This window comes from Enhydra lutris, unplaced genomic scaffold, assembly GCF_002288905.1.
Source record: "Enhydra lutris kenyoni isolate GAN:26980312 unplaced genomic scaffold, ASM228890v2 scaffoldscaffold33, whole genome shotgun sequence".
NCBI lineage: Eukaryota > Metazoa > Chordata > Mammalia > Carnivora > Mustelidae > Enhydra > Enhydra lutris.
Window position 1 is genome coordinate 24,535,142 of NW_019154117.1, and position 24,067 is coordinate 24,559,208.

The following is a 24,067-nucleotide window of genomic DNA, read 5'->3' on the forward strand; positions in this document are numbered from 1 at the left end:
TGACCACATTCTACTTCTGGAGGGCTTGTGGAGTTAGAGAAACAGTTCCAGGGGGGCTCCAGTCAGACCCAGAATGACACCAACCAAACTTGTGATTGGCAGAGATGGCCTCTTTAATCCTCAGGGATATTTAAAAGTTCTCCACCCTAATTTCCGAGTATCATAAAAAGTAAAAAGCACTTCTGTTTTGTCATTTTTCCTTTGAAAATGTTTTTAGCAGCAAACAGGACTCCTTGTATTCCTTATTTCATTTTTTTTTTTATGAGCACAGTAATTCTATGTCAACTTACTTAAAATTAGGGAAAAAACCCCAGAGCCTCTCAGTGGCGCTGCTTGACCCACGGAAGGCTTGCATAAATAGGTGCTCATGTTCAGGTTGTCATTTCTACAAATATCAATAAAATATGGTTTGTAAATTGTAAATACAGTAGTAGCAGTTCACACATATTTGATATGCTTTCACACAAGGATTCAGTAAACAATAAATATAATTTCCCTTCTTCAAAACAAAAAAGGGATTTGTAGGTGAAAAAAAGGGTTAATTTACTCTGGGTGTATCAGCACACCACTTTCAGTGTGCTTTGAAAGAATTAAAAACCATGAAATTGTATTCACTGAATACTGGCCCACAGTTATACTTTTTTTTTTTTTTTTTTTTTTTTAAGCTTGGCCTAAAAAAAAAAAAACAACAAAAAAAACCCCCCAAACCTGGCTTAAATACATACATCATGGCTTTCTCTTAAAATCCTTACATCTATGGGGATTCATGGTACCTGGGACTGTACTAAATTTTTTTTCCTCATTAACAATTTCATTAAGTTAAAAAAAATCTGACATTTCCCTTAAATGTTAAGTTGAAGCCTGATCTATGCTGCTATGTCCTGTGAAATGAACCTAATTTCAAAGTGAATGGGAACGCCTGAGTGGCCATTTAGAGTGCTGCATTTTTTCCTTCCCTCATGATTCCTGCTGGGTCCTCTTCGCTGAGGCTTTTCCCTGAGTCATATATTTACTGGAAAGGCTACCTAGAGGGGAGGAAAAAACAAAACCCAACATAAATAAAACAAGCCTCACTTTATCACAAAAGCCATAAAATTACTTATTATTACTTATTTACAGAAACTTTTCACACTGGTACTGGTCACTTATTTTGAATTGAGTAAGCAAGGCTAGATATAAAAAAGGTATGTAAGGAACATGATCTATTAAACACAAACCTAGTCAAAATTCTTTCTAAATGCAGGCAGGTTGCTAGAGTGACATAATTCTCATCACTGTTTCCATGTTGGTGCAGAGGGCCAGGTGGACTTTTTGAAACCTCTGCTTTGCATACATCAGTGTCTTCACTTACAACCACACAGGACAAATTCTTTGGCTAAAAATAAATATCTTGCATCATTACTTTGCAGATATGAACCTGTGAATGGTGACATTCTAGCAATACCTTATTGATACAAAAGAAAAAAGGAAATTTATTATATTTACAGGTAAAGGACAGAAATGTGGATTACTAATTAAAGCCATACTACAGAAGACTTAATAAGTTTTGTTCTGGAGTATAAACAAATAGATCAATGAAAAGAAAACTGATAAATTCTTAATTATTTTTCAGAAAGTAGTATATAACAAAGGTTGCATTTCTAACCAGTAAGGTAAAGTGGATTGTTCAACAGCTGGTACTGTGTCAAATAAGTCATTTTGGGAGGGAGAGGAGCATTAGTTTTCTTTCTTTTCTTTCAACATACCCTTCCTCTCCACCCAATTCCAAATGAATTACAGAATTAAACATAAAAGCGCCAAAGTATAAGAAGTAATGATTATTTATATAATCTTGGGGTGGGGAAATTTCCTAAGCACACCACCTTGCCCTATGAGAAAGACTTGCTGAGCTTAGTACTAAAGCAAGTCAATAGGGAAAAGATGAACATCGACATACAGCTGGGGAAAGAAAAACTGACATATGAAAGGGGAAAAAAAAAGCATATGAGTATATATATATAAAACATTTAGTATCAATGAGTAATCAAAGAAATGCAACTTAAAACAATTTTTGATCATCAAGTTGAAGGAAGGTCAGAAGGACAGAGAGGTGGGTTGGAGTTTTGCTAAATGAATAGTCATAGAAATCTTACCATAACTGAGGTATGCAAATAACTTAAATGTTCAAAATTTGTGATATGAATGACTAAGTATATAATAGACACAACAGAATACTAGATTTGCATAGAATAATAATTACTAATACAAAAAGTAGGTTATAAAACCACATGAATAGTATTTTCATAGAAACTAAAAATTAAAGGGGCGCCTGGGTGGCTCAGTTGGTTAAGCGTCTGACTCTTGATTTCAGCTTAGGCCTTGACCTCAGGGTTGTGAGTTCAAGCCCTGTTTTGAAAAACAGTTTAAAAAAAAAAAAAAAACCACTAAAAATTAAAAACAAATGAAAAATCCTATCAATCCAATGTTTGGTGCCTCATTGTCCTTATCTGAAAAAATGTGGGCTATTACACCTACCCCCTTGGAATTATTCTAAAGATTAAATAAACTGATACAGTTTGTAAAGCAACTTAACAGTAGCTAGTACATAGAAAAGTACTCAATAAATATTAGCCATTATTAGTACATCGATGTGAAAAGATGGGAAGACTTTATTTCCCAAACCTAAGTAGTAGTTATGCTCTAGAATGAAGTATAAATGGCTTTTATTTTATTCATTTTTGCTTAACTATCTACATTTACTAAAGCAAACATATTAAATATGCAAATAGAAACTTATGCCCCCCCAGAAGCAAACTTTTCAAAGCAGAGCATCCAGATAGTCAATGCACAGGGAAAAATGAGTGATACCAGGAAGGAGCACAGCACTCTCCCATGGTATTTATACTCTAGAGCCTCGAATGGTCTATAGGCAACAAATCTTTGATATTCTGAACTGCCTGAAGTATTGAGGATAGACTTATCATTCCAGGGACAAAAAGTTTAGATCACTACACCTCGTATTTCACACACAATTCATAGAGGTTCAAGATCTAACTAGAAAAAAATAAAAGTTTTAAAGCTGTTAGAAGAAACTATAGATGGATATCTTTATGAACTCAGGGAAGAATTTCTTAACGATGACCCTAAAATCACTGAGTGACATGACCATGAAAACTAACCATGGAAAATCCATCACCAATTACCTCAAAATTTAGAACTTTGGAGTGGCAAAAGACACAAGTTGAAAGACAAGATATGCTGGAGGAAGATATCTGGAATGTATATAATAAAGGAGTAGTATTCAGAATAAATGAAGAATACTTACAAATTAATAAGGAAATGATAATGCAACAGGAAAATAGGCAAACAACAGGTATAGGGATTTTATAGAACTCCCAACTGGTAACAAGCACAAAATGGGTAAATGATATGAACAGGGAATTCACGGACGAGTAACTCCAATTGGCTAATAAACATATAACAGTATCACCAGAGTCAAGAAAATATACATTAGAATAACACCACAGTATTTTTCACCCATCAAATTTGCAAAAATAAACACTGCTGTTGGGAGTGGCAATTATTTCAACCAATCACTTGATAACCTAAGTTGAAAATGCACATACACTATGACTCAACAGAGTTTGACTTCAAGATACACAAATGATAAAACCTCTCATACATGCTCAAGGAGCTTCAGATGAGAATGTTCAGTACAGCACTGTTTATAAGAGCAAAAAACTGAATGCAGTCTAAATGCTCATGTGCTACGTAATGGATAGTATGTTCTGTATTCATAGATAGAATACTGGAAAGAAATACAACTAAGTCTATATATAGTGATCTATATAAATTTCAAAATCACTTCATTAAATAGATACAAAAAAGCAGGGTGTAAAACATTCTTATTATACAGTATGATGCATCATTTAAATTACAAAATTCACCAATGATATGTATGTTAAAGGGTACATATGTAAGTTTAGAAAAAAGAAGTGGAAGAACATCTGAACTCCTAATAATAGATGCCTCTGGGGTGGAGAAGCCACGAAGGATGGAATGGGTCTGAGATGGTGGTCAAAGCCTGACTTCGACCATCTTAATGATCTTTTATTGAAAAAAAGATTGAGAAGAAAATAAGGAAAAAAAATAAGGTCAGTTCTCTAGTAGATGAGTTATATTTGTATATTTGTATTTTTCCCAACATGTTAGGAAACCACTCTTTTAGAAGAATAGTGCTTATAGTCTGATTACTACATAGCCTGTATAAAAAAATAAATCATACCTGAAGAAATTTCATATAAAAATGTGCATGTAAAAAAGTAAACCCACTAGAAATAAAACATGAACTTTTAGGTACTCTGAGGGAAGAACATGAAATTTATAAAACTCTGGAAGCATGACTTGAAATCACCTAAAAATTGGCTAGATGAAACGACTACAACAAGCAAGCGACAAACTATATGGCAAAACAAATCATAAACGAGACTGAAAGATTAATAAATTGGAGTGGTGGCGGGGAAGGACAGAACATGTTTGCTAAAGGACAAATGGATTTCTATGTGGAAACTAAAGCTAAAAACAGAGATGATTACCCTACTTAAAAAATACAAAGATAGAAGCATGAAGAAATACAGTGAAAACATGTGAAAAGCAGGAGACTTCAACAGAGAATACAAGCCGATGGGCAAAAGACTACTCCCATAAAGTGAGGGTCTGGGAAACAGGCAGTCAGAGACTCTCTGGGGTGGCCAACAATCCCCTTTTGGCATTGCTGGCATCATTGTGAGAAGGTGTGCCCTTTTTAAATCTATCATTCTACTCACTAGGAATTTATCCCGAGGCAATAACTAGGCAAATATTGCCTGATGGTGTTTGATGTAAACAGTGGTCTTCAAACTTGGGTACATGTAATCCCTGAGCCAACTGAACAGGATGAGTGGGCAGGGGGCTTTATGGGACTTGACTGGGGTGCCTCATGTCTACTGGATTCTTTCTGAGAACGCCTCTGTGGCCAAGGTTTTGGGCTGGATCTCAGAAGGCACACCAGTCTTCCTTTCACAGTCCTCCTACTTTATAGAAGAAAGGCATGTCTCCTCCTCATCCAAATCTTAATGTGGTACATGGCCTTGGGAAAAAACCCAAGGAGGCAGGAAGGAAAAGAAACGCTGGTTATCTGTGGTAAGTGTGAATGCCTCTAACAAAAATTCCAAATTTTTAGCTTTTGTGAAATTACACTGATAGGTGATGTTCATCGCAAATAATTCTTAATGATACATTACTATGTGATTTTTGGTCACTTCGTTTAAAAAGGAATAGCAATAACTGAATGACACTGTTGTAATACATCTTCCATTCCCAAAGAAAGCATATCTATTACTTTTAATACCCTATCATAAAGACTACTGGGGTTTCTTGATGTTTACCAACTATAAAAACAAAAAAGATTTGGGAAAGAAATGATGAGGAACACTGTTTCATTCCTGTAGTATTGATCCAAAAATACTTGATTGTATGGAGAAAAATCCCATCTATCTCATTAAATGGCAGTCACTTTCAGTATGTAAACATAAATAGAAAAATCTTTTTCGCTAATTTTGTAACATTTGTTTTGATTATATATTCTAATGCAAAAACTCAATTTAGAAGAAATTTTTACACTTTGACAAAAAAGCTTAAAAAATCAAATTTCTATAAATATTATTGCAGATAAGAAGGATAGGCTGATCAATAATATGCTTCAATCTGAATCTTCTTTTTCTTTAAGAGTTTGTTTTTAAGTAATCTCTACACCCAAAGTGGGTCTTGAACTTACAACCTTGATATCAAGAGTTGCACACTCTACCCACTGAGCCACCCAGGTGCTCCTAAAATGCTTGAAATATATATGCTAAAAAATATACTACCTTAAGATGGAAGTAAAACAAAGGAATTCAAGGAGGAAAGTAAAATTTCTGCCTGTTAAGGAGCTGTAAATGAATGGTAGCGTGTATGAAAAAGCAGTGATATATTAATTTCATTTGATACATTTAAGGCTAGTTGGTAAGTTTTATTTTAAAATTTCAATATTTATTTTTTAAAAAACCTCAGGAATTATATGCTTTGCAATTTTGATGAAAATTTCAGATATCAACTCAAAAATATATAAGAAACATGGGCTTTCTACATTTTGAGGGAAGAATATGAGAGCAAAAAAAAAGTTTTGGAGGACACTGATGTACCAAATATTTGAAAGCAGCTAGTCCATTAATAAGGAATAATTAAATAAATAATGGGCGTGTTCATATACTGGAATATCGAGAAGGGTGTCAACAAGAATGATCTCTACTCACTGATAACAAGGTGTCCCTATATTGTTTACAAAGGTACTTCCGTTATTTTATTTTACTCAAGATTTTAAATAATCTCTACACTCAACACGAGGCTTGAACTCACAACCCTGAGATCAAGAGCTGCATGTTCTACCAACTGAGCCAACCGGGCGTCCCTGTTTCTGTTATTTTAAATTTACTAATCATAAAGATCACTTTTTAAAAAAATTAGGCTTTTAAATTCTGGTCGAGGTAAAAAACTGTGATAGTATATACACATCATCATGAGGGAGTAAAGATACCATCAATCTCTTCCAACATCTTCAGTTTTTAGGATTTCAAACTGTGAGATTAAAATGGAATAAATGAAGAGTCAGACGTAGTTCTTTTGGAAATATAACCTTCTTTGCAAAAAGGGGGAGTTGTAAGGAATAGAGAAATCTTAGTTTTTTTGAGATTCTCTTTCTGAATAAATGGTTATTATGTAAACCAGAGTAATTCACTTATGCAGGAAAACCAGCTGACTATGGTTCTAATGTCCATGATGTATGTGTCCTATTAGAAGAGGGAAGTAACAGCGAGGCAGGAAACTGTTTACACCCGTAACAAGGCAGTGATAACTTGCTGAGGGATAATATTTGCCAGATGCTGTGAAAAGAGCTTTATGTATAGAAAATTAATCCTTACAACTGTCCTGTGAGGTGTCAGCCCCAATTTATTGATAAGAAAACTAAGGTACAAAGATGTCCGGTAACTTGACAGAGGCTGAAAAGCCAGCAGATAGTTGGGCTGTATTTCAAACTCACCTATGTCTGATTTGAAAGCTCTTATTCTTGGCCCTTCTCCTGCTTAGTCTCTTTATTCTTTCAAAATGAATACATCTCTATCAGTAAAACTCACTGAACATCTAAGGCACTGCGTCAGCAGTGTGTATAAGGGGGAGGGGAGTCACAATGGAAAACAAGGAAATTCACGGAATCTTCTATTCATTACTCTCCCATTTGGCAGTTAAGGACTATATGCAGCCCAGGAGAAAGGAATGGAGCAAGAAGTATCAGGAAAGAGAACTTGGCTTTTTAGGGGCTCGGTGCTTTAACCTCAGGATTTGGTAAGATAAATGGGGCTACAGCCCTTCTCTAGATGAGACATCTGGAGCTCAGAGAAAGCAGGTCTCTTGCTTGAGGTCAATATGGCTACTGGAGAGAACAGGGGCCGTCCTATCAACAGGAAACCACCTGTGTGTCACATATTTAGTACTGTGGGGAAAAAAGAGCTCGGGGGAAATTTAACACTACTGACAGTTGAGATGTATTTCAGATTTATAATACAGACAATGGGTGAGGTTATTGTGGATAAATCTGACAAGTCTTAACAGTTGTTGACTAAGGAGTTTAACTAAGATAGATTCTAACCACCCATAAATGTTTTCTTTTTTTTTTTTTCTGGTATAAAGTAGGTATGTTTATTGTAATAATTTTTCTTCTGTAGTCAATTCAACCTTTAAGCTTTACAGTTGCTGAAAATATTTGTAAATATTTAAGTCTCTGACGCGGAAGACAATTACAGAAATCTTTACAGCCAACTGGTCATGCCATGCCCAGGTATTATGTCCAGATGTCCAACATCTGTATTCTTCTCCCACTGACAAACAAATTCAGAAAATTATAATAAATTTCTACTTTCAAGACGTGTAAGCCTTTATCAGGAGCCACGCCAATGGACACTGTGCGGGAGCATCAGTGTGTCACCACTTCTACAAACCTCTGTTCCGTGGCTACACGCAGGTGCTGTTCTAAGTGCTTTTACATGGATTTCTCAACATCCCTGTAAGCCAGCTATTATCATCCCTTTGTAACAGATGAGGAAACTGAGTCAAGCGGAGTGTAAGCAGGTTTTTCAAGATCACAAAGCTAGAAATCATATCCTGCAATCTGATGGCAGAGGCCATGTTCTTCCACACCCTACCCTCGGCAAAAGCAACATCTCGACCAAGCAAGGATCCCTATTTTCCCTGTGTAATGCTCTGGAAATATCTGTTCAAGGCTGAGGCTTGTAAAAACAACACTCTTTCGGCTTGTTTACATATGGTAACTCTGTGACCCTGAAACTCTCAGAGGATCTATGGGAAGCAACCGCACACACTGCCATGGAGAGTCCGTTTCCCGCACTTGGCTTTCAGAGGCAGAGGGTGTCAGCCTCCTCCTCTCGTCTCACAACAGGGCCCCAGGCCCACTTCACTTCTATTTGATTTGAGGTGTTTTCCCACTAGAATGTTTCTTGTTTTTACATCCGTCCATGCATTCTACTGAAAACAATGGCAAAATCTTCCCAGGAAACAGCTGCTCCTGCATTTTCTCACAGAGCCGCCTTTGTCTTTACCTTTATATCCACTGTTCCCTTTTTAGGTAAGGGCGGTACTTTTCCGAAGATTTCTGGCTCTTTCTCCTTGAACCATCTGACCTCACTCTATACCAAACCAGTGCCCATTCTTCACAAATTGGAATTGTTACGCGATCTGATGCCACTTTAAAGGTTTTCTCCAATCATTAAAAAAAAAAAAGAAAGAAAAAAAATCCCTGGAATTCACATAGCTTAAAAATCAGTGCCTACTCCTGTTTAGATTACTGTATATACTTGAGATACTTCATCCCCAGACGAGCAGAAACAGAAGTAGCTACATAATTTAACAAGTCCATTTATTTTTCTCTTGTGAACGACATTGAGAGTAGAGACAACCAAACATCCCTTGCTGGGAGCTCTCAGAGCTTTCCCAGGGTGAGAGCACCGCGCCCTGGCTCCCTCAGACTGTGCTGGTGAGAGCAGGGAAGCCTCTCGCCCCCGCGGGGCCTACAAGGCTGCTAGGGGCAGGGAGTGCTGTCTCCCGGGAACTGATGGCAGAGACCCATTCGCCTCTTCACATTCTAACGAACACAACATCTCTCCAAGCTAAAAACAAATGGTGTTTGCATATCAGCAATAACATACAATAGGCAAAAGCTGATCATAAAATATGTGGGTTGTTTTACACTACATACAAAAATGTCAGGTTCTGTCAATGGAGTTTTAAAATTTCAGAAACTTTCCTCATAAACTGTACAATCAAGTTAAAAAGACTACACACGCTCTATTTGCTTATATAATTTCCTTTCTTTAACCCTACTTTATTGAATAAGGTGAGAGAGAGAGAGAGAGAGAGAGACTAAGCAAAGTTACTAAGGGTGTTTACAGGCCAGAACTCAGAATATTTGTTATAGAGTTTATAGTTTCATCCTTTCTTAACTAAAAAAAGCTGAAAAAGTTGCTCAGTTACTTTCTTTTTCCTCTTCCCTCTCAAGTTTCCCTTCCCCTTTCCGACTCACATTCTTGAAACACCGGAGAAAAGGAGAGCCTCCGGGTTTTGCCTCCCTCTGGGCATCTGTCCACAGGCTTGTGGGCCAGGCAGGGATGGTGTGAGGTTCGGTTGCCCACAGTTCCTCTTCCAACACTGATCACCAGAAATCCCTGCAGTCAGGTTTCTGTCCTCTTCACGCCAGAGGGACGGCTCTTCCCAGAGTCACTAATGACGTGAGCACTGCCCAATGCAATGCTTACAGCGCCACCCACACCGCACCAGAATTTGCAGTGGCGAGGCCCAAGAATGGTCAAGCCCTCTCTGAGGCCCCTTGTCCTCCGTACCAGCTCCTACTCCAGGAGCCAGCTCTCCTGCTGCTCTACTCCCTCATTGACCATCTTCTGTCTGTCTTCTTTATTTTGAGCCTTTAAATGTTCTTTTTTTCTGCATTATTTTCTAGGTGATCTCATTCCTACCCAGGCCTTCAAACGCTATCTGCACTGAAAATACTCAAGTCTCGGTCTTCAGCCTGGCCCTCTGCTCTGAACACCTTGCTCGTCCATCCCACTGGCGACCTGGCATCTGTACCCAGACATCTAGCAGTCTCTTAAATTGACATGGCTACAACTGGACTCTCTTTCTCCCTGAAATCTGTTCTTCCTGAGTCCTTCTCAGCACAGGAAATTCCACTTCCATCTTCCAGTTGCTCAGGCCTAAACTTGTAGTGTCATCTCGGGTCCACTTTTTGTCCTATGTCACCATCTAATCCAGTGACAACCCACGTTGGTGCCAAATATCCAGAACACGACCAGTCTTCACATTGCCTTCTGCTCCTACCCGAGAGTAAGCCGGCACCATTTCTCCCCTGAGCTCCAGCAGAAGCCTCCTCGTGGGCCGGCTGTCACCCTCACCTCCTCACAGCAGCCATAAGGAATCTTCCACAACAGAATTCAGATTAAACTTCCTTTGTCCCAAGCCCTCCAACAGCTGTCCATCTCACAGACAGAAAGAAATCCAATCTGGCCAGTGCTCAAGGTGCCTCATGATCCACACCCATCTACCCTGACCTGACCTCCTACCACCCCCCTCCCTGCACCTGCCACTCAGTGACACCGAGGGACAACGGTGGTTTTCAGTTCTATTGGAACTGTCTACCTCCAACTTCCCCTGCCTGGCCCCTTCCTTCATTTGATTCTTTGCATAGATGTTACTTAACAGAATGGCCACCTCCCTATCCAACATTCCCTTTTCCTGCTTTGTATTTCTCAGCACCTGTTGCCATAAGAAATACTTACGTATCTCTTCTGACAAGAATACAGAGTGAACGAGAGCAAGGACTTTGCTGGTTCCCTGCTGTATCGCCCATGTTAAGGCTCGTACCTTGCACTTGGGGCTGGGCAGTGGAGGGGGGAGAGGGAAAATGGCTTAATAAGTACTTGTCGAAGGAAGGATTAAAGACATAGTGAGAGAGCGAGAGAGTGGAGTTCAGGCCAACAATTACTTTCTTCCCTTCCTCTGGTGCACAGCACATAGTCTCATGAGGAGAATACACTGCTGACAAGACAGTGGCAATTTCAAAGCAGAAAGAAAAAGTGTGAAAGAGGAATAAAGAATTAAAGACTATGGTTCCTGCTCAGGGACGGTATAGGAATAACCTTAGAACACTTAAAAGCTATGCAGGTCTAAGCCTACCCACTCGGAATCGGATTTAGGAGGTAAAGGTGGGGACAGGGCAACCGTATTTTTAAGAGTTCCCTGAGTGATTCTGATGTCCAGTCCCTGTTAAAACCACTTACTCAAAGGAAGCATCTCAAAAGGCATGTGGTAAGCTATGCAGTAAATAAAAGAACACACATTTGTTTTTTTTAAAACCCACATACCTGACTGGGGACTCAAAAATATAGTTGTTTTTTGTTTCTTTTTGTCTTCATGTAAAAGCACTGCCTAAAAAATGAAATAGACTGGTTTACAAAGTCGAAAGGAAGAGCATCTGAAAACAGCCTTAAAACCGTAACCATTTCCAAGGAGGGCCAAATTAGGCATGTGGAAGGCACAACTTTGCAAGTTAATTGAAAAGCAAGACAGAGACTCGGGAATCCTCAAAGCACGCCCCACCATCCGGAGCCATCCGGAGCTCAGCAAGCCGCACCCCACACTGCACCAGGGCCAGGGCCAGAGACAGGAGCCAGGAAGGTTAGCCAGCGGAAGGAGGGCGGGCCAGCGGCTGCCCAGCACCTCGCTGAGGTGAGGGCCTGGGACGGAGCTGCTCACACTCAGTAAGTGTTCGCTCAACAGACAGGAGACCCAGGGGCTTCCTGCTCAGGCGTGAGCTAGGTTTACCTGAGCAAATGTGCCAGTTGGTCTCAAGGGGCTAGGTGAAGAAGGGGATCCGAATACACAATCTGATTTAGACACACCTGAGAAAAAAATTAGCATTTTGTTCTCACTTTAAAATGAAAGCAGCATCCCTGTTTTCAAACTTCCACAGAACGATTTTCTGTGGACAGGAGAGAAGGTCCACTCAGCATCTTGTGTGAACAATAACATATTTGAAGACATGAGAGGGGGCAGCATAATTTTCCAATAGGAAGAAGCAACTGAGTACTTTGAGTAGCTATGGGAGGAAACGCCCCATACCCTAGCCCCACTCCTCCTTTCCTATTTTACTTTTAGAGTACAGTGACTACCTGATTTAGTGTGTAAATACTACATTCTGAGGAATCCAAGATTCTGGAGCTTTTCCTTCGGTTTGATAATAACTAGCCTCCCACCCCGCGATACCCTTGACTCTCCTTGATTTGCTGCTGCCCCTGCAGGCTTTCAGAAACACTGCTCTGTTTTGACAGTTTCACTAGTAGACAACTTAAACCTTGCTACCAGCAAGGAGGAAGAAATCCATCAAAGCTGGGGGAATGCTGGGGCTTCCCTTTACCGCTGTACTGTAGCCAAGAGGAACGCGATGGTAACGTGCTTTGTGCTACTTAGTAAACACAGACCACCAGTTTCAGAAGGGTCTACAAAAATAACTTTGGTAGAACTTCATTATATCTGATCTATACTATTTCCAGTTTCCTCATCTGTCAACTGGGATTATCGATACCACCATCTCATGGGGTTGGGGAGAAAATGAGATGAGACTGCCCACGTAAAGTACTTAAAATAGTGCCTGACTCATAGGAAGCACTCCATGAATGTTAGCTCTGGCTATTATTTTAATTTCTCTTAAATATATATTCCTCTTATAATCATTAAAGATCTGGTCTATGTCCCATGTCAGGGTAAAAAAAAGTTGGAGTTTACATTTGTCCGAGCTCCTTAGAAGTAGGACAAGTTGTATCTTCCATAAACACCGAAGTCCTATTTTAAAACCAATAATTAAATAATTTAAAAAATATACTTCATTCCATATAAAGCTCAATTTAAAAAAAAATAAGAATAAGTGCTCTAAAAATTTTGTCTTTAAAAAAAGAGACACATTATATTGCTGCTGATAGAATAAAATGGAAGAGAGGTATTAGTGTTCCAGGAACGACGAACAGTAGAGAATTTTAAGGGAATTGTCATCAGTGCTGACTCTCTTACACCACCCATACACATACACAACTGAGGACAGGAACAGGAGAGGTTACTACTTTAATCTAAAAAATGACTTCCCCAGGTTTCTTCTCTATGCCAATCAAATTCCATCCACTCTCACAGGTTTATTCTGAGAACCAAAGTGAGAGTGTATAAACTGCTTTGTAAATTCTAATTTATACACACAGAAGGTACCTTCATGCTTAACAGTCTGTTAAAGAGGTGCCCGCAGTGGACACTTCACCCATTTAATAGAAAGGGTCAATGCAGATCCAAGAACTCAAAGGGACGGGATGTATGGATGACATTCAACTATGGACTGATAGTGTGTTTCTCCTCATTGTAAGAATAATCACGTTCGCTGCAGGAAACTTATAATGTCCTATTACGTACTCCGTAATTCTCTGCTGCAGTTGGAACCACCATAACAGCTGTGTCATGGAGTTCCTTCTGGTCCCTCTCCTAGGCATGTGCATGTACATATTTAAATGAAAGCACAAGTGGCTCACTATACACAGCCTGGTGTCCTGAGATTAACTTAGCTATGCCTCCCCCGTGGCCAGTCAGTGCTTTAGTTTCCAAAGTGCACGTACTGAGAAGCGAAGCTCCAGTGGCAGCTTGTTTTCTGGTCACACAGGCTACATTTTATAGGCACTGGGGATGACCGGATTTTCCATTCATGGATAATCTTAGAAAAAGTCAAACAAATGACTTCTATAAGCCTCTCAATGAAATTGCCACTTAAGAGGGTCTGAATTTAAAGGGGGTGGGTTCACTTTCTTAAAAATCTTTTTCAGTAAGTTGATTTGTTAAAGAAATAAATATAACTAAAATAATAAAGAATTCTAAACTCTAAAAAAGAGATTTCCCTTGAGATGTGAGTGCAAACATTGAGGTATGACCGGGATCCATACCTGGAGAGCCTTTAAATTGTGGGCATTCCTTTTTAATGTGCCCTTCTCTTCCACAAATAAAACAACGTTTTTCTCTTAAGTCTTTGTCATCCTGTCTCTTCCATTTTTCCACTGGAGGCCTGAGTATTTTCTCTCTGCCCAGGTCGACAGCCGCCCTCACTGGCTTGGCTTTCTGAGGTGTGCAATGCATGGGCTTATCTTCTTTTGTCGACACCTCCCTCTCTGTGTACTTGTTCTGAATTTCTTTGTCCTCTTTGCTTCTCTTCTCTTTGTTCTCAGGGTATCTTTGGTTCAGGGTATCTTCCTGATCACGCCGTCGTCTCACTCTAGAAGATGATATAACACCGGTAGGAAAAATCTAAACAGAAACCTGACAAGATATTAAGGGTGCTCCAGGTTTGGGAGATAACCAGAGGCAGAAGGTATCAGGGGGAAAAACAAGAATGTAACACATTTCAGTTCGTCTCCTCTTTCAGGAAGCAACCTCAGGGCGATGGTATAGTTTTTCTTTTTGATTTTCACAACTACTCTAGTGCCATAAAAACAGTGTTTGCAGTTAGCAGAACTTCTTGGTCCAGTACCTGCTAAGATATGGATGTAAAGAAACTCCCGTGATCTTTGGGGTGATTTCTTGTGACTCTGAGGCCCATTCTTTTAGTAGGCACTAGAAATTTGAGATGTGGAACTTTCAGTTCACAAGGGAACAAGGGTTGTAAGGTGATTTATATTCTTAAAATGTAAAACATGTTTCTTTCTTGCTCTATATGAGCAGTGACTATTATTTGAATAGAAAACCAAAGTACTAAATAAGAGCCTCGAATTCCAGATGGTGCCTTAAGAGCATGTCTTAAATGAGAGTATTATGGTCCAATCAAGACCAACACACCATCCAAAACAACAGTATGTCCCAAGCAAGCAATCAACACTACCCCACCTCCTGCAAACGTCACCAGAAGTATCCTGACCCACGTGAGTGGGTCAGCACAGCAATCATTAAGGGTTGAACCACGTACACGTGAAGGGTCCTAAATGGCAAAAAGCTGTACATGAGTCTGGTACAGCCCTGTTACTGTACACTGGAAGTGTAACTGATGTCCCGAAGAGCCCATTTTACTTTCCTTGTTTCTTCTGCCATCCCTGTTGGAGAGGCTGCCGACCAAATAACTGAGTAGTGACTGGGGCAGTGACCAAAATGAGGAAAGGGGAGCAGGCCTGGAAGACTGGTATCTGTACACCCAAGGGACATCTGGTCATCTGTGCTTAAATGCATGTTTTAAATCAGTTCATTTTCACTGTGAAAAATCATTTTATCTGAGAACTGCTGGATTTAATACAAGTTTATTTTCTGTTACAATAGAACCTCATTTATAAACTGGTACAACAGGAAAGTAAAAATGAAACCACCCCTTTTGAACACTGACTTACTTTCTCCTCATTGGACAGTCCTTCATGAAGTGTCCAATTTTCCCACAAATTCGGCAACATCTATCGTTTGGGGCCAGCTCTCCTTCAGTTAGCACTTCTGGATCAAAAAAGTACTCCTAACAGAACGTAAGTACAGAAAAGTATGAACTATTAAAGTGAGATCAAAACATGAAAACTAACCAGATATCAATCAGAGACCCTCTTTTTAATGATTATTATACTGTTTAATTCCAAAATTGAAGACCATTAAGAGGTTTACTTTAGGATAATTTTACCTAAATTCATGTTGGTTTATTCCTTTTCATCATGCAGACCATGGTTTAACCCTAACCACAAAAGCAGCCTGTTTTTTCCAGGACATTTCTACACAAGAGCATCACACATACCCATGAGTCAGCTTTGCCAGGACTTGGGGGAGGCTGAGGTCAGGTACAAAGGCTTCGCTTTCTCATAAAATGAAAAGGCTAAAATCCAATAAACTGAGGAATATGATTTGCATTACACATACAGAGAAAAAGAAAGAAGCTATGTGCTATTCTTTGTTTGTTGTGGCTTCTGGAGAAAAATATCAGAAGAAAGGAAAGAGAATGTCTGGACTGAAGCCTCCTTGCCAGTGAAATTTAGGTGAGGACCAGAAGTATCAGGATCACTTGGGAGTCTGTAAGAAATGCAAGTTTTGGTCCCCACCCCGATCTCCTAAATCAGAATCTGCATTTTAACAAAATCCCCAAGGTGCTCTGTAGGAATAAGCTTCAGAAGCCTTGGTGTAGAAAACAACCATAGCATATCCAGCAAAAAGGAGATGCATAGATGGGATCCAGTGCTGAATATACACAAATGCACTTAAGGTTCATTTAAAAAGTCTTTATTTAAAAAAAAAAAAAATTAGGGTGCCTGGGTGGCTCAGTCTGTTGAGGGTCTGCCTTCGGCTCAGGTCATGATCCCAGGGTCTCAGGATCGAGTCCCACATCGGGCTCCCCACTCAGCAGGGAGTCTGCTTCTCCCTTTACTCCTTCCCCCAGCTTGTGCTCGCTCTCCCTATCTCTCTCATTCAAATTAAAAAAAAAAAAAAAAAAAAAAAATTAATGTTGGAAAAAAATAACTTGAACAGAAAAATCCTCTAATTCCTAACTCCCTTTTCTCTCACTGAAGGGAATTTTTACAGTGCGACTGTGTTTTGTTTTTAATGAGTCCAGTTCCATACAAATCTTGAGTATTAGGTTATAGGATACCAGTAAGCTTGCTAGCACAGAGAGCTTGGTCTCTCTCTTAGGCCCATTAAGAGATGTATTATTCTGCAATCCAAGTGAAAAATCCAGACTTCCTATGAGGTAAGTGGAGGACCCCTAGCCACGTGGAGGCTGGCCTTGGCAGAAGCTGGCATGGAGCCAAATGCCCACAGAACAGCAATGCCATCTACATGTGTTACCAAGGCAAAGCAACAGCACCACAATGACTAATCTTCCCACCCAAACTCCACTTCTGGCTGTTTCTCCCTTTTCTCCTAATAAAAAATGGCCTCAGAACTGAGATGTTTAAAAAAACGTTTTTGGAATTGCTTTGTATTGCAATTGTTTATCTTGGCTAGATTCACCAGACTTTGAGAGTATTTATTGCTGGTGTAATATGTACAAATTAATAAAGCACCTTTTTTGTTTTTTTCGTATTTCTTTTCTTTCCTTTTTTTTTTTTTTTTTTTTTTTTTTTTGAAGTTTTTAATTATTTATTTGTCAGAGAGGGGGTGGGGGAAACACAAGCAGGGGGAGGAGCAGGCTACCCGCTAAGCTAGGAGCCCGATGTGGGACTCGATCCCAGGACTCTGGGATCACAACCTGAGCTGACTGAGCCACCCAGGCATCCCAGTATTTTTGGTATTTCTAATGGACACTTACCATTTTTGAGGGACAGTCCTTCGGAAATCCTTTGACTGGAATACCAAATACTCTTCTACCATTAATGAATGCTTTCATTATAAAATTTGTCACTAAGAAGAAAGAGTAAGTGCTCAATTAGATGGAGTAAAAGGAAAAGGGATCACAATAACATTTATAAACAAAGCAACTTACTTTTCCTTGATAATCCAGCTCCAAGATTATGATTCAAATCAAAGGGATCTAAGCAAAGAAAATTAATGAGAACAAAAAGATAATGAAATAGGAAATGCCACCATTCATACATTAAGTGACTATAAAAGAAGAAGGAAGTGTTACATACTTTATTATTTGTAAAAGTATAGTTGTCCTTTGAAAAATGTAGGGGATAGAAGCAACAACCTCCCACATAGTCAAAAATCCACGCATATCTTTTGAGTCCCCCGAAACTTAACTACTAACAGTCTACTATTGACCAGAAGCCTTACCTATAACATAGGTGATTAATACATATTTTGTATATGTATTATATACTGCATTTTTACAATAAAGTAGATTAATGAAAATGTTAAGAAAATCACAAGAGAGAGTACATTACTGTATTGTATTTATTGAAAAAAATTCACATGTAAGTGAACCTGTGCAGTTCGACCTCTTGCTGTTCAAGGGTTAACTTTATTGAATGACTGCCTTTTTAATGAGTTTCCAATATGCAATACAGCTAAGTAATATCAATTCCTAAATATAAGTCAAGCGTTTTCTCCAAAGTGTCCATCAGAAGAGAGGGTGTTGCTTTATATTTGAATCTGTATAGACTCCTTCCTATTATGAGGAGCTGTTTCATTTTGAACAACAATATATTGTTTGGAGACATATTAGTTGCGTATGATCTAATGGTGCTAGTCTGGGAAGCATAAAGAGGTCACAAATATATTTAGACCATTTTAGTGCTAAATGTTCCTGCTAACTAACAAGTGTTTTAAGGATCACGTTAGTCATCTTGAAGATCATAAAACACAGTTACAAGACAAATTAAGACACATGCACCTGTCCCAACGGCATACCAATGGCTTCCTGGACCTCAGTTTTTAGTGAAATCTTCATAAAGGACTCCTCTATGATGTTAAAGGTCTGCATTACAAAGTCTTAGATAGGTATGTATATGTTGTACTCTGGAATATTATCTATTAGACGGCCCAGAAAGTGGTGGGAATGATGAAAAAAAATGCTGATGTAAGATTTATTCAAGATCTGAATAAAACTTATTCATGAAATAAATGGAGATAAAGTACTTTCTAAATTAAAATATTTTATATATAATATACATATGTAATAATTCATACTTTGAATATTATGTGTAGATATTTATTTCCAATAAATACCTAAAAACACTGAAGAAAAGCAAAGGAAAAAAACCCTCAAAACCCTTTTTAGGGATCAAGAATCGAAGACTGCTTGTATACAGTAGATAAAAAAAGAATACAGAAGTGAAAAGGGGCATCCTAAAGTTGTCTGTTACGCTTCTAATGAACAATAACTGGGGCACACCATTCTGGATTCAGACTCACTAACAGGTTCCCAGAGTAGAGGAGCCTTTGTTCAATTTGATCCTACACTAATAACTGCTATTAGAACGTTACTTCCTAGTAGGGTTTTGGTTTTTTTTTTTTTTTTTTAAGATTTTATTTATTTATCTGACAGACGGAGATCTCAAGTAGGAGGAGAGAGAAAGGAGGAAGCAGGCTCCCCGCTGAGTGGAGAGTCCAATGCGGGGCTCGATCCCAGGACCCCAGGACCATGACCTGAGCCGAACCCACTGAGCCACCCAGCTGTCCCTTCCTTCCTAGTAGGTTTGATCATGCTTCCTTCTTGTGACTTTCACATGTGTGTATGTGGAAGTATTTTTGGTTGTTTGCTTAATGCAGCAGAGACACTGTGATATTAAGCTACAGGACAGTTATAATCACTGCTGCTGTCGCCACCCCTGAAATTCCTCCATTCTAGAATAGCTGGTTAAAAGGTTTCTTTCTCACTTAGCCTATTATTAATGGTTCATCTGAAAGTAATGTAAAAATGAGAAGTAAAAGATTAAGAGACTTCAAAAATTAAAAACAAAATATGAACAACTGGAGACCATAAGAATCCACTGTGATAATGGAAAGGTTTAAGACAAAGTTCTATGTTTTTGACACATGAGATCCTAAAACATTAAAACCCTATCTAAAGCCACAGTGATCTGAATTTAACTTTATAAATGTTCACAGTATTATTATACTGCCAACAGGCAGAAGTAACGATGGAAACAGAACGTAGAGTAACACGTTATTTAGCTAATCCGTATATTTTTTAAAAAATTAAAAAGATTAAAATCAATGAAATATTTCTTAGCCATTTCTCAGTTCAGTTTTAAGCATTTAAACTTCATTTTGTCCCTAAATTTAAAATCACACAAATTGCAAATAAATAATCAACTATAAACATATATGGCCCATGGATCCTTGCATTCAGTGGGAAGAAAAGGCTTCAGCTTGGGCAAAAGAAATGTTAAAATTTATATATAATTACTTATACGTAAACTCCTTAATGAATAAAGAGCAAGTGAGGATCCTGAAAATTCATTCTTAGTGCCCCGTCTTCAATTCGGAAGGTGTTAAAAGTCCTACTCTTTTGAAGCTGCCTTATCTCTATTGCAGACTTATTCTCCAGAAGATGTTCAACAAAAATCAAAGATGTGTCCTGGTCAAAAGACTTCTGAATTGGTGAGAGGGCCCATAGGAGGACCTGGGTCACTTAAAAATAAATCTTTATACTGGAAAGAGTCAAGTGTGCTGATGTGGACAGTAATAGGAAGGCTGTGCTGCCCATCCCAACCAGTGGCTCCCGGACGTTCTGGAAGAGCTCTGCAGGGATGAAAAACAATGCCCTCATAGTTCCAACTCTATATTCTAAACCATTTTAAGTTTCATTTTATTTGTACCTTCAATAACAATGTATTTTGAGGTCCACTGTTTCTTAAAAGTTGTAAGCAGACTTTTTCTCCTGATGCTAATAACATGTTCTTTAAAATCAAATTCCTCTGTGTAGAATCGAAGAAGTCCCAACCATAGTTGCCCAACAGATTCTGTATTTTTCCCATATTCTGGCCAATAGGTGGGCTAGAAATAGAAGGGAACAAGAGATATCATGCTCTATAGTAAAGTGTTAATATCTATCTTCCTTTGTATCTTAGGGAATAAGTTTGGATTTACTTTAATTAACTGGAATTAAAATACATAAAAACATAATTACATTACTTTCTTTCACATTTTTAAATATCATTTATGAGTTTATTAATCTCTACCCTGTGTCTCAGAGACAGGGAGAGCTCAGGGTTTTAAATGTCAAACCCCAGAATGCATGTTTGTAGAAGCATCTGGAAATAAATTTTAAGAGCCTTGATGATGCCTGGGTTATTAGATCTTTGAACTCAAAGAAAGTCTTTTCAAACTCCAAAAACCACTTGGCAAATATTCACTTGGAATAAAGTTACATAACCATTTGGAATTGACAGGCATTAAAGGAATCCTAGATACAGTCCCTTGAAACTCACCTGGCTTAATAAAAACGTTTTCAACTTCAAAGGAAACATCTGTATATGCTAGTTTTTCACTATCATAATATAGATAAATATAACAAGTGATAATATAGTTGTTGACATGACACCACAGCATAATATAGCTAACTTTTAGTCAAGGATGTAAAAAAATCTTTACTCTTAAAATACGTACCAGTTCATCTATTTGATCAAAAAAATAAATATTCCAGCCATCAACAAATATTTCAGGTTTCTTTTCACCTTTGTATATCTGAAATTAATTTTTAAACTATTAGTATGGATTACAAATTTAATGCATTGATACAAAAACTTGTAGGAAAATAGTTAAATATTTAACTACAGAACCACAGAATACTAGAGAAGGAAGAGGGCTCAAAGGCAACCCAGCTTTACAGGTGAGAAACACAATTTCTTTTACTAATACCTCTTGAAGGACAGGAATGACTGGTGGATTCCTCTGCTGGAGAAAATATAGCACCATAAGCGTGTATGCATATGACGATAAGCTGCCTCTAGATGCATCACCAATATCACACATCTAGAGGGAAGGAAAGCGAGGAACAAAGAAAACATCACCAATGTTTTCTGCTAAATTTGCAGCTATCCTATTATCACTAAAAGTAAGGTGCTTCTATAGGGCAGTAATATGAAAATTACATCTTCAAATGCTAAGGTATGTCACCAAAACCAAACAAGACCACCGAAAAGGATGTCAAAAACAAAAGAAAAACCCCAACCAACAGCCACAAGCAAGATCAGATTATCATATATGAAATTTAAGATGATAAAATTGTAGCTTGCTATGGCAGGCTTCCCAAAGTAGTTAAAGGAAACATTTAATACAGTCATGGGTCCTTAAAAAATATAGACTTATGTTTTCACCTAGGTTTGAAGATGCAGTGAAATTTCCTGATGAATCCCAACAGGAAGGATACTCACCTTTGTAAAGACTTTCATGGTGTAGCATAAATATTTAACTCTGGGATCAATGGCTGAATAAGCAGATAAGAGCCTTGTGTTATGAAGGGCCTGTTAAAAGGAAAATTACACCATAAGGGATTAATTAGAAGAAAAAATTTTAGGCTGGAATATTCTGAAAAGGTTTATACTGTAATTCACTTCAGACTGAAGACCTTTAGACTGAAACCAATATATTTTCCCCCAAAACAGAGCTTCATTAACTTACTAATAATAAGAATTATAAATGATATCTGAGCTCACGACTTCCATTATGTTAATATGTCCTTAGTCTGAACATTCCTAGAAATAAGGGCTATTAAGGTAATTCTGTCTAAGTAGATGTTAGGAGTCCTCCACCTCACCCTGGCATTATTTAAACTGAATGCCCCTAGGATCCAGAGAAGGTCCATAAAGCTCCAAAGCAAACCAACTATGGGACCAAAGACAGACATACTCTACAAAATTAAACAAACTTCAAGCCAAACTAAAAGCACCTGCCACTCTGACCTCACTTTAAATAAATATGAGCAACTCTCTGTTACATCCCGTCTCTAGAACACTGCTAGGCACACAGCAAGCGCTACTAAATAATGATTAAAAGAATGAGGGGTGCCTGGGTGGCTCAGTGGGTTAAAGCCTCTGCCTTTGGCTTAGGTCGTGATCCCAGGGTCTTGGGATTGAGCCCTGCATCGGGCTCTCTGCTCAGCGGGGAGCCTGCTTCCTCCTCTCTCTCTGCCTCCCTCTCGGGCTACTTGTGATCTGTCTGTCAAATAAATAAATAAAATCTTTAAAAAAAAAATGAATAAGATTAAAAAAAAGGCTTAATTTTACTTGAGATTTTGTAAATTAAGAGAGATTTGTTCCCCTTGATCTCCCTAAAGAAAAAGCTTAGAGAAAATCTTACCAGTGTGTTATACAAACTGATGTCCACTTCCAGACCACTTCTCAAATGGAAGAACTTTACAATTGGCACCTTTGCTGTTGTGATAGGCAAAATGTTTCTCAGACCTAGGTTGGGAATAAGGTAAGTATTGTGAAATACAGCAGCTGGGCCATAAGCTACTCTTGTTAATGTTCGAATATAAAATGATGTAAACCTAACTGGTCTATTTCACTGCAGTCACTGGAACTACTCAATTCTGTTATTCAACGTCTGGGAAGACTCTTCTGGCAAAGTCTGTATTAGTGAAAGATATCGATATCTGAAGTACAAGGATGAACAAGGCAGCCAGTGCTCTCCAGGAACTCACTGGGTCACGAGCATGCATATAGGGCTGTCAGTCTCATAAACACCAGAACAGAAGAGACTACTACAGAGTCTTGGCTACATGGGCCCTCCCTATTCTTCTCACCTGACTACATCTAATATAGAGAAAAGCCTTTGGGGCAATCATCCAAATCCTCAAAACAAAAATTACTCATCACAGAGCTAGAAGTTAAGATGATAAAAGAAAGGAATCAACTTCAATAGGAGAGGAAATTGCCTGACCTAGGCTTTGAAAAAGGAGAGGGACAGGTAAAGATAGAGGCAACTGAGGGGATTTACAAGGACATATACACAGGCACAAGGCAGACGCCTAAAGCAGAAGGGCATGTTCGAGAACTTCCATGGAATTGTGAAGGCTATAGAGTAGACTTTAGGGAAAAGAACAATGAGTGATAGGAGGTGGGGCAGAAACCAGGAAGAGCCTATAGAGAACATATATATCCTGCTAAGAATTATCCTTAGAGGCAAGGAGACACCAATGAACTGTGTAAGTTGGGGAGAAACACTGACCTCATCTATCTGCACAACACCCTGGCAATGGAGACTGGAGACACCAACCAGAGGGGCACAGTGACCATTATGAAAAATGATCTATCTGGAGCTCAACTATCTTGGTGGCATGTGGTGCGGAGAAGCAGCAAGACATGCTTTGGAGAATATACACCTGGACTAGCTAGGGAAGTGGAGATAAGGGGAGCGGACATGGAAATAGGGGGGATAAGGGAGAAGAAGGAGGGCTGTAACAGTAAGCACCACCAGTTCCTTCAGACCCACAATCCTTCACAAGCACCACCTCCTAAGAATGTTCACCCTCATCCAACAGATGGAGAGTACAAAG

At 38.7% G+C, this 24,067-nt stretch overlaps 1 protein-coding gene across 6 annotated transcripts in view; it reads right to left on the reverse strand.

Annotated features, from left to right (window-relative positions):
• Window positions 1–663: 663 nt before the first annotated feature.
• Window positions 664–24,067, reverse strand: part of LOC111153478 (zinc finger CCHC-type containing 6) — a 59,230-nt gene continuing 35,826 nt past the window's right edge. For 2 of the 6 annotated variants that reach the window (XM_022512501.1, XM_022512500.1), the window contains exons 18-29: window positions 22,867–22,970; window positions 21,942–22,031; window positions 21,427–21,540; window positions 21,175–21,252; window positions 20,385–20,562; window positions 17,603–17,650; window positions 17,429–17,520; window positions 15,537–15,652; window positions 14,112–14,437; window positions 11,962–12,038; window positions 11,502–11,565; window positions 664–1,025 (exon numbers count right to left, since the gene is read on the reverse strand). In XM_022512501.1, coding sequence (XP_022368209.1) covers window positions 958–1,025; window positions 11,502–11,565; window positions 11,962–12,038; window positions 14,112–14,437; window positions 15,537–15,652; window positions 17,429–17,520; window positions 17,603–17,650; window positions 20,385–20,562; window positions 21,175–21,252; window positions 21,427–21,540; window positions 21,942–22,031; window positions 22,867–22,970 — 1,355 coding nt within the window. In that variant the 3' untranslated portion in view covers window positions 664–957. Of the gene's footprint in view, window positions 1,376–11,501; window positions 11,566–11,961; window positions 12,039–14,111; window positions 14,438–15,536; window positions 15,653–17,428; window positions 17,521–17,602; window positions 17,651–20,384; window positions 20,563–21,174; window positions 21,253–21,426; window positions 21,541–21,941; window positions 22,032–22,866; window positions 22,971–24,067 lie in introns of all 6 variants that reach the window. The other 4 variants (XR_002641005.1, XM_022512502.1, XM_022512503.1 and 1 more) reach the window with 4 other exon arrangements.